The 12843-nt window shown below is 34.0% G+C and overlaps 2 protein-coding genes across 2 annotated transcripts; both read left to right on the top strand.

The window, feature by feature from the left end:
• Window positions 1–1350: 1350 nt before the first annotated feature.
• On the top strand, window positions 1351–5577 carry LOC144422778 (uncharacterized). Its single transcript, XM_078112592.1, has 8 exons — window positions 1351–1596; window positions 1993–2152; window positions 2656–2775; window positions 3012–3130; window positions 4104–4370; window positions 4718–4820; window positions 5032–5154; window positions 5471–5577. Exons 1-7 carry the CDS (start codon window positions 1527–1529, stop codon window positions 5126–5128), a joined length of 936 nt encoding a protein of 311 aa, XP_077968718.1. The 5' UTR covers window positions 1351–1526; the 3' UTR covers window positions 5129–5154; window positions 5471–5577.
• A 320-nt stretch (window positions 5578–5897) lies between these two features.
• On the top strand, window positions 5898–10700 carry LOC144422779 (uncharacterized). Its single transcript, XM_078112598.1, has 7 exons — window positions 5898–6025; window positions 6992–7097; window positions 8023–8145; window positions 8413–8583; window positions 8735–8805; window positions 9787–9957; window positions 10373–10700. Exons 1-7 carry the CDS (start codon window positions 5905–5907, stop codon window positions 10507–10509), a joined length of 900 nt encoding a protein of 299 aa, XP_077968724.1. The 5' UTR covers window positions 5898–5904; the 3' UTR covers window positions 10510–10700.
• Window positions 10701–12843: the final 2143 nt, after the last annotated feature.

The following is a 12843-nucleotide window of genomic DNA, read 5'->3' as shown; positions in this document are numbered from 1 at the left end:
TTTGTCATATCAGAAATACGATCATATTCTTCATAAAATTGAATTTTGAATAAGAGTTCATTGCTGCTGTAATGTATTGTCTCTGCGTATTTCATTTACCGGCCATGATAGCTAATCGCCCTTCTTTTATTTCAATTATTTCCTATGCTTCCTCTACAAAATTAATAACGCCTTTCGGCCAAGATTGAGTTAATAATACGACTAATACGTTCATGCAATATTTTTGGCATAGCCATATATGAAATATATTAGTATCTTAATAATACGAGAGCAATGCAAATATATCTATGGGGAGGTCAAATGTCAATAAAGTTTTTATGAATTAAGTTAAAACAGTACAATTTTGATTGATATATCGGCCCTCGTAGGACTCAGAAAAACAAGTAATATTCTTAAGTAACGCTTTCAATTTTACAGCATACTGCGAATTAGTCCTTTAGTTGCGGTGAAAGGCTATATTTTGACACCATACTATTTAGCAGAACTATTCATACAATGATATGATAAAGCCATTTTCACTAGTGTTCAAAAATTCTGTGCAGATCATGGCAGAAAGACCCGCGAGGTAAAAATATATCTATCATGTATTGCGTCGGTGTGTGTTTTGAATATATGTCTAATCGACGTTTTATCACGTGACTGGTGCATAGAAGAACACATATAGCTTAACATTTACTTGTGTAATAGAAATAGCAACATTGTTTTGCCAGTTCTTAACAAAACCTGCCTTCGTATCCTGAACATCATCAATAGCGAGATATGACATCAGCCCTGCTAGACTCTTGGCTGTCGACTGGGCTAGAAGGAAATTGGTATTGTCTTGAAACGTATGATAGAGCTTACTCGTAGGTATCATAAGATTATTGTTACGTTGATGTGCTGGCAGACGCAAGCAACATCTTGAACCAGGTTTAGTCGGGTTACCAGGTTCAATTGCTAACGGTAGCAGGAAATTTATGGTTGATTAGTGACGTGCGTGATACTGTTCTAAAGAAACGTAGTCAAACGATACTGATCTCAGCAAGGATATAACTTGAAGCAAGTAAATTGAGATGAAAAAATTGTCAATTTCTACATCACTTCTTCGATTATCTTTTGGATTGTACTCATGGTCGTGTCATGTTCTTGTAGCTTATCTGTCACTCTTATTATTTTGTGGCAACACACACGTTGTATCAATCAACATTACTGACATTGCAACTGACTACTACTCTAATACTCTAATCTGAGCCGAAACAGGAACTTTTGAATTGTTTTTCTGCTGTTTCAGAGAGTTAGTAGTCATTATCAAGTTCAGCACGTTACGAAATTTTGAATATACTGCATATTCATTGATTCACTAAAAAAGAATAAACATACATATTCAACATCATTCGGACAGCATAGGTTCAGCAATTACATAATTAAGAATTCAGAGGGCGCTATGCATCGGAACTAGGAAAGTCCACTTCTTACATGATCTCCAAAATAGTTTCTGGTTAAGCTGTATTTATGTATTTGAATGAAAATATAGAAATGCAGAGAAAATGAACGCGTTTGGAATATCATCACTCTGTATTATTATGTCAATAATACTTGGAGTCTCAAACGCACAAAGTAAGATACCTTTTTCCACTATAGTAAAGACATTGTACGTTGAAAAAGATACGTCGTCTTAACGTCTTATGTAACGCGCAATATATGTATAGTCTGATCATATTGTGATATTGATCAACAGCGGAATAAATGAGATAACATAAATATTTTACAGCTATGTGAGTAAAAAAACTTTAATTTTTTGGGCTAGACAAACTAATTTTCTTACAAAAAATTATTACGAAAAATTGCGGTTCTGCCGTTTTCCATCGATAATTCATATTATTATCTCACTATTCTCGAGTGACATCAATAAATAGCATGTTTGTGTTTTAAAAATGCATGGTCGATCGACTGGACTTGTATTTCTTTAATTACAGTGTTGCTAACTGTTATTCTCGAATTGTTTTTATATAGTTCCATGGACAACAAAATGTGTGGATCAGTATGAACTGACTTTTTTCAATGATACCCCAAAGAACTACGAAGGAGCAAAAGCTGCCTGCGAATCACTGGGAGGATATTTGGCAAAAGTTGATAATCAAAGAATGACCTATATCATCAATGCAAGTGTCGAGTGAGTTTATAAATTCGGTATTGGGTGCAAGCCAAGTCCAATACCTTGGTTTTTAAATCAATTCTAAGTTACTGCATTTCCGAGGCACAAGTCAAGTCGATCCATCTTCATTTATTACCGCAACAATCTAGCTAATTACGATTTTTCTAATACCACAATATTGGTGTGTTAACTTGTTCTTCAAAATATCATTTGATATTCCAAAAAATTTTCTCCCGAGTCTTATGTCAATTCCCATTTAGTCAAGTGAATTTAGCATTTAGTCTAGTGTTCGAGTTATTTACTAGATAAGTCATCTAGGGCTTACAAAAACAGTGACTCGAGTCTCCCCGACACTTGAGTATATTTGTATAAATGCTTACCCAGCATAGACAAGGCATCCACCCGTACTCAATGAATAGCTTAATATAGTTTTTCGGCGTGAAATTCTAAGTGTTTGTGGAAGCAGTTAGGCTATTATGTATCTCATTGGATTAAAATTTATTCTTGTTTGAAAATTCCAGACTCGTTGGATCTATTAATTCCTACTTCATTGGGGGTAACGACAGAGCTATAGAAGGAGATTGGAAATGGCAGGATGGTACTGACGTAATAATGAGAGAAGAAGTGGGATATCAAAACTGGTTAGATCTGAAATATTAGGAATTTAACCATTATCTGTTTTCTATCTTATCCTATATAAATTTCCTAAAATTCAACATAAGAGTTTTTAAATATAACATAAGTATTTCTGATACTGCGTTGTCAGTAACGACCAGTATTTCGAACAGCTCAATTTCATACTCGGTAACTACAATTTAAATACACAGGAAATCTGATATTAAACATACAAATTTACTGATAAATACATTTATTGAAGGAAACACGGTCAACCGAACAACTATGGTGGTGGGGAAGATTGCTTGTTAGTAGGAAGAGACACTTACCAATGGACTGACAACCCCTGCCATGAACAATTATTTTACATTTGTCAATCAGGTATTTACATTATTTTTCAATCATGACAAAAACAGCAATGAATTGCGTGAAAACGAAGCAAAAATACCGTTGTTTCTATTATCAGCTCTCGGCATTCAAGAACAACCCATAGCCGTAGAAAAAGGTCAATTCCGTTGCTAGTAATGATTCACAAAATTAAAAGCAATATTTTAATACACGACAATTTTGAGATAACCAGAGCCGTGAAAGTTTAAACTATCCGGAGTTTGAGACCTCTTAATTTCCAGATTGTGACTGGAGTTTTCAAACAAACATAAACTAGATTCCTAGTGCAGCTATGATGCTTTTCCCTAAATCGCACCCCGCAACCAATTCTTAAACAACGAACTCAAGTGTAAAATAATACAAATAATACTTCAGCGATTCACAGTCGGTTAATTTCTTTCAAATATATATTGTAATAGCATTAAATCACATCCACTGGAAGCCACATGGCCGGTGAGGAATCTGAAGAGATGCGAACTATATAGCAAGTCTTGGGATTGTTACAATTTTAACATTCAACAAATGACATGAAGTAGTTTGTTCATGTTCTTCCACTCGCAACTTGTCTGATAAACATAATTTTATTTAACACAAATCAATACCAAATATGATGCCATGAGCAATAGATTGCAACAATATCATCAGTAAAGTTTCAAATAACTGTTGCTTATATTAACAATAAATAATTTACGACGGAAGCAATTCTTTCAGCAAATAAATGGAATATTAAAGACAATTTAAAATGATAAAATAAACTGCACGAAAATTCACTATTTTATTCATTAGGCCTTCGATCATTAAATTTAGATTAAATTAGGAATAGGAATTGATCAGAGTAGTGTGTTAACTACAAAGCTTGCAAAGGTGATGAAAGGTGTATTATTGCAACAGCACCTCACGCCGCCAAATCAACTATTACTATCTTATGTTTTCGCACAAATGACTAACTTAAAATTTTCTAATGCAGAGCATTCAACACCAGTAATCGGCATTGATGATGTCTTGTCACACCACAAAAAAATATGTCGAGTAAAGAATTGCGTGGGCAAAACTGCAGAATGGTATACGGAATCTCCTCATGAACAAGTTTCAACAGATATAAAGAAAAATGGAATTTATCAGATAATAGATGGAAGTTCATCTATACTACACTATGACAATGCAACAATTTTGGACATAGGGAAATACTATTGTCGTGCTCATAATTCAAGCCAAGCATTTTTTGACTTCAAAGGTACCTACCTACCTACCTATTCTTGTACAAGATATGTTTGTCGCGCGAATAATTCAAAGAAAAAACATTTTGACCTCAGAGGTAATTTTCATGACATCAAACAAGTGTAATGAAAATACAAAAATTAAACTTCAACTTCATATTAACAACTTTATCTGCATCAGTTTGTATTCGTTATATTCGTAGACGCCTATTCAGCCAAGCAATGAAAGGCTCACAACAAAGAGTGGTTTACAAGCGTACGCATAATAACATAAGCGTACGCCAAAAATACTTACAATTTGAGTGAATAACTAGGTATCTAAAACGTATCGAGAGCTACTGACATTTTCGTGATTGCTTTATAGTTGAAGGAAATCCAACAATCACATCGATTACAAATTCATCATGTAACCAAAGTTTGATTGTAACTTGGAATCCAAGCAAATATGCAGTTAGCTTCCAACACAAGTAAGTATCCCCATATACACTTAAATAATTTACTTCATAAATATAAAAAAAGGGAATATTTTCATATTATCCAAAAAACGCCTTTTTTTACGGCTTTCGCGCAACAGTAAAATCGTACGTCTATGTCCATAGTGCACCTAATTATTACGCGCGCATCGACTTGTCTTGGCAAATGTTCGCTACCAATGTTTATATTCATATTTCGTTTCAGAATCGCAGCAAATAATTCTGTTACTAAAAATGAAATCTTTCAACATTCATTACCCCAAAATCAAAGACGTCAGTGGTCAGTGAAATTCCAGGATTAGAAGCAACTACTGAATATAATGTAACGGTGAGTCGATGTTAGTACTGGTATTATTCCTAAAACTTTTAATCGAAATCTTACGTTTATAATTAATATATAAACAGGAAGTATATCGAGACGTTATTCCCGGCGAAATTTATATCACTATTTTCACACTGTCTGCAATTTCAGACTGAAAATAAGCCCCTCGAAACTTCCCAGAGTGGCTATGCATATATACAGACACACAAATCGAATAAATGAAAAAATATGTTTGCCATTTTTGGCAAAGTCATTTTTGGGGCCCTTCCCAAAAAGAAATCCTGTCTTCAGTATTAATATATATATAAATATTATATATCAGATCGTAGTTTGTGAGTCAGATGGTGAATGCCGCTCAACATATTCAGCAAGCGCAACTGCAACAACAAATGAAAGAACCGAATCTGTAACATCTACATCTCTTTCGACCAACTGTTCTATACAATGGATTTGGAAAAACAATACCAAACCAGTGAACGTTACAGGTTTGAAAGTAAGAGACAGGTTTGAAAATTAATAAATGAGGTTAAAACATATTAACGTAGACATGATTCAATCATCCTTCTATTCTTTCCGTCTCTCAGAATTATAGTTTGAATGGCTTAAGTTGGCTCAAATAAAAATTGATCTGAAATTCTTGGAATATCTTTCTCTGTTGATTATTAACTATCAATTTTCCAGGTCACAAGATATTGCACTACAATTGCAACACGATCAAACATAAAGACTTCGCATATAGACTCATTCAACATATCAATGCCACTTACATTTACCCCGGTACCAAACAGAAACTGCACGGTATCAATACAAGTTATTGGATGTGCAGGACTGAGCGAGGAAGTAAATGCAACAGAACATTGTGTTGGAAAACCAGCAGGTTTTATTCATTTTATCAGCTGTACGCAGGATTTCAAAAATAGATAGCAATAACTCATTAAAAGTACAAAAATTTTTGCGTGTAAATGCAGGTTGGGGTTCCCAAATCATAAACAAATAATGGGACATAAAAGATAAAAGTCAAGCCATGGTATCTCAATTTCCTTTTATATGCAAGTTTCCTTACAAATTTCTATTAGTAAAGTTACTATTACACTATTGTCAGAACACTATAAGTTGTCTATTACCCCATCTTTCGCTGTTTAATCATAATAGGCATCTGTTAGTAAATAAACAGTGAAATGTGGGCTATACACATAATCAAAGAAAACAGCTCAGAGAATCCGTGGTGAGGAAATAACAATACGATATACCCAATAAACTTCTTAATGAGCACTTTTTTTTGAAGGTATTCAATGTGTTTTCACAATCTAGTGATATGTTTAAGCCGTATAATCTAGGCACCAATTCGAAACTATGTCTACTCGTGCTATCAATCAATGTTTAGATATGGTAACGGTATACTTAATTGACTTCGATTGTTATTATTTCAACGTGACAGAGTAATGTTTTACCGCCGCGATTTAATGTCAATTTTATAAGTTATCATAATATTTTCTTCCATGAAGCCACAGTTATTGTTAAAAGAAAAACTCCTACTCGGATCTGTTGTTTTCCATAAATAAAAGCAACAGAAAGTTAGACATCATAGTACCAAGTTCTATGTACGATTATTTATTCTCATTACTATGGGAAATACCCGGATCTTGATCACAATCTGCAAAACTATCAAAATACCTGTAGGAAATAAAAACTCCGTCTACATACTGTCGTATTACAGATTGAGAACATTAAATTGTTTTTAAATCTTTTGTATCATCTCATAAAAAACTAGCTCGCCTAAATTGATAAAATTTTTTTACTGTTTATATATTCATGCATTGGTTTTTCATTTTTTCCTTCACAGCTCCGGATGCAATACCAAAACCAATCGCTTCGGTTGATGCCACTGACGGTAACTGGATGCGCAAAGTAACTGTGACTAAACCTGATGAAAGCAATGGTTTACTGAGGTTTGTAATGTGAGAATACAACCTATGGGTGGCTTTGCTATATTCAAACTGCTGCTGTTCCAATTGTAAAAACACAATGTAGGGGGAAACAGTAATGAGGCTATTACTTTCAGTTTATTTTTAATTTCATCTGAGTCATATGACGCCCCCATCACGCAACGATGTGCATTCATTACAAAATTTTGACATTTGGAAGGTATTTTTCTGGCATTGCGGTTATAGATTTCCCTCTTTATTTTATTAAACAATGGCCAATCAGCGAAAAGTAAACAAAGACGTAACAAGTGCATTTGTGCGGCCACTCCGACACCTCTTTCTATCAGCCGGATATTCATTCAATCATGGTTATAAACATTCTTCCGATTTTGTTGTTTTGCGTGTTATTTGTCAGTTTTTAGTCGTATTTCCAAAAAATAGCTGTAAATCAAATACTCTACGGTAATTGTAAATATGTCTTCAATTTGGTTGCAATAATCAAAAATTGATCTAGCAAGCGCTACGATACCCAAGCCTAATATTATGTATCAGTCCATGTAAGTGGCACATGTTGCTTATCGTAAGTAAGTTGATAGGTATTTGTCTGTCTGTCTGTTAGATACACGCGATATCTCACGAAAGCGAGGTTGAATCAGCTCCAAATTTCGCATGTGCATTCATCATATCTTGGACCAGAAGCCTATTGACTTTGGATGAATTATGTCGTATAATTAGAGAGTTATTAATCAATTAGTGATGGGACACGCGGTGTTGATATTGAGTCATAACGAAGGATACACGCATCTAGATCGATAAGTCGGCGGAGATTTTTTAAAGAGTCAAGGCTCAGGGAATTGTGCATTATTTCAGTAATTACTTATCGATCTCGATCGGTTTTGCGTTGCATTGCATCACTTGTTTATTTTAGAAATATGTTCATTCCATTTAGCTGTTTATTTATCATCGTAAGTGACGGATCGTCAGGCGAAAACACAAATTTTAGGATGGAGAATTTGATCAAGGCACAGAGCTCAACCACAGAATATATCGCCTTAGCGTTGCCAGTTTACAGGTACGCTGTAAAGTTAGCGCATATAATATTTTATATGACTGTCATTACATGATAACCATGGACAGTCATCAAATAAGTTTACAGATTGAAATTTGCTGATGACTTACAGACGGGAATATTCGTAAAATGAAACATCAAATACTTACTTACTGTTACAGAAATATGGTTTGATCTCACAATTTCACATGTAACAGACCCCGTCTTTCGTAAATTATTACTTCTAACTTCTACATCTTCTTCTGTTTTCACCGTTCTACATCGTGGCAGATTTAATGACGATAAAAAAGTCATCAATCTTGGTGATGGTTCGAAATCATCTTGTACAATCACTCAAACAATGGATGTCTTGTCCAAGAAGCGAAGGCGACGGGGAAATGTCGGAGAGAATGCAATAATTTTAGGACAGAATCGAAAACTTAACAATGGAAAATCTTACAGGTATGCTAGTTTTTAATCGACAACACAAGATTCCAGAAATATCAATTTTAGTACAAGATGTGCATAACGAACGCGCTGCTCTAAAAACTATTTTTATCTCAAACCTTATTTAATAAAGGCACTTGACGTAATGTTACCTTTCATTTTGTAGTGTATTCGTCGTGTCAACAACGCCTTGTGAAAATGATATTTGCTTGCGAACGAGTCCGTCAATACTATTGAGTGAGTTACTTTTGAAATTTCTCTTTTATTTTCAAAACATAGTCACAAGCCCTTTTCTAATGGTAGGAATAGTACAAATAGAATAGATTCTAGGAGACGGCAGCAACACATAATATATATATAGGTTTATCCTTTGAGCAAATAGGCGATACCATCAAACACGAGACCCGAAACAAATCAGTTTATACAATCATGGAAGAAACGAGCGTAAGATACGTGTATTCATTTCAACCAGAACCAAATTGTAATTATTCGGCATTTATACAAATACTTAATTACGTTTGGCCTGTCGAAGGTTCTTGTGCGGGGAATCCAACAGGTATACATTGAAGGCAATTATTATAATCCCAAATATTTACATTTGCTCTACTCAATTGGAAGTAACCATGAGAATTCACGCACCTATATGGAATTGATGGAGAGTGGTTGGTGCACTATCTTATTAAATTGTAGATATTTATCAAATTAAGTTTTAATCCCGTCTTGCACAGCGCAAAAAATGTGAAAATACTATATAAAATAGAGCATATATTTTTTCTTTCATATACATATATAGCCGATATTAAAGAACCGTATTACTATATATCGATGTAATGTTTCGGCTGAAACCTAAATCAGTATTAAGTTTCAGGAAATAGTTTAAGGGAAAAAAATAATTAGATACTAACTGATTATGTTCCGAGAACCATATAAAATTCCAATCTAAACTTTATGACAGTGAACTATGATTTTATCAGACACCACTCATTTCCTTCGAAAAATCATGGAATTTGAGAAACACTTACTGAAATACCTATTGTTCAGGAAAGTTTTCTTTCGATTTAGGGATAATGCTATTTAACTTTCCCATTTTAAAATGCATGGTGATTTTATCATTTCCTCAATAAGCATCCAGTTGTGCATGTTACAGACCCAAAACCTTCAATGTACTTAGGAAATCTGTAATATTTGAGTTTTTGATAAGGTATTGTAATTTTTGAGAAAAGAAATCGTTCGAGTTCAACATCGTCAGCTTTGTGATCGGTTTTCTTATCCCTTTGATCTTCTGCGTAGTCTTTGCCCTAATCATATACAAACAGATGAAGAAAATAAAGAAGTTGAAGAAAATTGCAGAAGCTAAAGAACACAATTACGAAACTATACAAGAAAAAGGTAGTGAGATCCGAAAATCTCCCTTTCACGCGTAAAATATTACTCAACTGATCAACCAATAGAATATTCTAAACTTTTAACAAGTACATATGACATTCACCAGCTTTCCGTTTATCATCAATGCAAAAATATTTGAGCTTTAGGATGAGCTAATTTGGAAGAACCCGAGAAAACGCTTTCTCAGGAATCATATTACCAAAATATGACAAAGATTGGTCTTGTATTTTTTGTATCGTTAAGTCATAGAAACTTTATATTTTGCATTATGTTGTCATTTGCTCTTAAGTGATAGGAATAAATTATTGGAAATCATTTGAAAAGATATCTAAATTTGAGCCATCTGCTTGTCAATATTTTATATTTAATTGATATTTCTGCTATAGTTGTTAAACGAACTTTTTTTTCAATTAATCAGCAACTTTCTCCAACGACCCAGTTTCTCAACCATCATATTCGAACGTGCTACACGAAACTGCCGGTTACGAACAAGTTCTTCCTGCGACAACTAAGCAAACACAAGTGGAATCAGCTTACGAAACTTACAATACCTAATGAACTTCAGCTATACAGTATATACTCGAACATCACAAATTTGAAGAAAAAATGTTGAATTTTATAAAACACTTTGTTAACTATCATGTTGGTGTCATTCGACATTTCTATGTTACAGCCGGACCAAGCAATTATTTGTCTCCATTCATTTGGTCACATTTGGTGTATATTTAGCTCCTTATGCGACGCCGTGAACATGTATTGTCATGCATTCTTTCAAACAACCTATTTAGTTCTGTTAATTCTGTGCATTCCAATATACTACAATAAAGAAAATCAAAAAGCGGTACTTGAAAGTGTCTAATAGTAAGAAAAGATCTTCGAAGATTAACTACATATGGACTGTGAGTATAATCAGCGCTGTGTTTCTTCCTGAAGGTGTCCCAGTCTCACAAACCGTCAATAGCTGACAGTAGAAAAGCCCAAGCTACTAGACTAGATTGTGTAAGTGAGCTTTTAAAGAGACCTCGCGATGGACTATAGTTCTATCGTTTACTGCGCTTTTACCCGATCGATTTGTTTCCTCTATCAATTTTTTGAATTCACAACTCACGAGTATTGTGGTCTCTATGACGCGGAAATACGTCCTTCACAAATTTTGTTATTATATTTAACGTAAAAACTACAACAAATTCTCTAATTTAAGACAGATTAACATATATCATATTTCATCATATATTAAGTTCATGAATCTAATCCTCGCAATTTTTCATCTTCTAATTAAGGAACTTACCAAACCTCTACGTTATTCTGCTTACTCCCGTCAACGGGAACAGTTGAGTTACATTTAATGCAAGGCTATAAAATTGCTACCGTGGTCAAAATTGAAAAGGAGAATGAGTTGAGTTTTTGAGAGTACCGGTATATTTGAGGAACATACATTCTAAGACATAGAGCAAGATTCAGCGTCATCAGGGCATAATATAGGAAGGACGCAGCGTATATAAATAGCAATGAAAAATGATCAAGGCGTGGAATCTAATCTAAAAACATGATGAGTTCGACCTAAGTAATTTGGCAGAAGTTCAAACAAACACGGTCATTTCAGGCACGCCATGATTTCACATGCATTTATGTATGCTTACTCCGGATTTTTGCTTTGAAAGTAATTCTGAGCTACAATTTATTAATAGATTACACTGTGTAACACATTTTCTGTTCCTGGCTTCTAATTATTATTTTTAATTGGTTACAACCCAAAACTGAAAAAAATGACATTCATTTTCCCAAATTTTTCACACAGAATACAAAGAACTCATCCCTGGAATATCAAAAACTAAATCACGAATTTGTGCCACGGCAACGATGATAATTATTCCTTATTCATATACTGGCACATAGTTATGAATTCGGTGAGAGATATTATAATTATATATTCATCGGCGGCTAGATGCTAAAATCAAATAAAGGAGTGATGCAAATGTTTTTATTGACATGCGGCAATATAAAATACTAAAAATAAAACCGTAAACAATATATTATATATAATTTATTGTAGGAGACCAATGTGCCAGGTTGGCTCATATTAATACATTTCATCGTCAACTTTATGATAATTCATTGAACATTATGCTAATTCCATGGTTAGTTTCAGATTGAGTCTACAGATCTTAGGAACTACATCACTTAGTAGGCCAAAAAAATATCATGAAATTTTACACTTGCTCCCTATAAAATTTCACAATTTTCAAAAGCCGCATTTTTGAAACTTTTGATTCTCACCGAGCCAAATATAGCTGTAGCGCACGATCAGATATTTTCAAGTATAGGATCGCTTGTATTTACACTTAAAATAAAAATTCACTTTTAAAAACTGGCAGTGATCAAATATTTGGACACGAATATCAAATGAATAGCCGCAATAAAGTAGGGGCATATGTAAATTACACAGAAATCTGTTATCTGATCACTCAAATAAAAGATTAAGTTCCATCAGCACAGCAATTCACATCGGTACCAGTAAGGTATTAGCTCAGCACCGGGTTAGTCGAAAAGGTAGCAGACTGGACTGACAGAAAGCCACGCGGTGTCGCAATATACGCACAAATAGAAAAATTTAAAATGAAATAAACACTTGGAAAAATTAACTTTACAAAATATTAGCGATAGTCTTGAGTACGGAAGATTTGAATTTTATTGGTTTACTAGTCGTGGACAGAGGCGTTTGTTCACAACAAATACAACGCGTCAACGAGACTACTGATATTAGACTTGGTAATTGCTTTCATAATTAAAAACAGGTAACAAATCGTTTTCAGAAATTTCACAAGATTCAATAGATGATGCGTAATGGATATTACGTCGATGCGTGAGTAGAAAACTATGTCATAAGAA

The sequence above is a fragment of the Styela clava genome, chromosome 1, assembly GCF_964204865.1.
Source record: "Styela clava chromosome 1, kaStyClav1.hap1.2, whole genome shotgun sequence".
NCBI lineage: Eukaryota > Metazoa > Chordata > Ascidiacea > Stolidobranchia > Styelidae > Styela > Styela clava.
This window is presented reverse-complemented; position numbering and strand designations above follow the sequence as displayed.

Bases quoted from the DNA above. Each gene is read 5' to 3' on its own strand.
- LOC144422778 (XM_078112592.1), top strand. From the start codon at position 1,527: ATGAACGCGTTTGGAATATCATCACTCTGTATTATTATGTCAATAATA. The intron at 2,776-3,011 runs GTTAGATCTGAA...CATTTATTGAAG, and splicing joins GAAGTGGGATATCAAAACTG to GAAACACGGTCAACCGAACA. The intron at 4,371-4,717 runs GTACCTACCTAC...ATTGCTTTATAG, and splicing joins AGCATTTTTTGACTTCAAAG to TTGAAGGAAATCCAACAATC.
- LOC144422779 (XM_078112598.1), top strand. From the start codon at position 5,905: ATGCCACTTACATTTACCCCGGTACCAAACAGAAACTGCACGGTATCA. The intron at 8,806-9,786 runs GTGAGTTACTTT...GTAATTTTTGAG, and splicing joins GAGTCCGTCAATACTATTGA to AAAAGAAATCGTTCGAGTTC. The intron at 9,958-10,372 runs GTAGTGAGATCC...TCAATTAATCAG, and splicing joins CGAAACTATACAAGAAAAAG to CAACTTTCTCCAACGACCCA.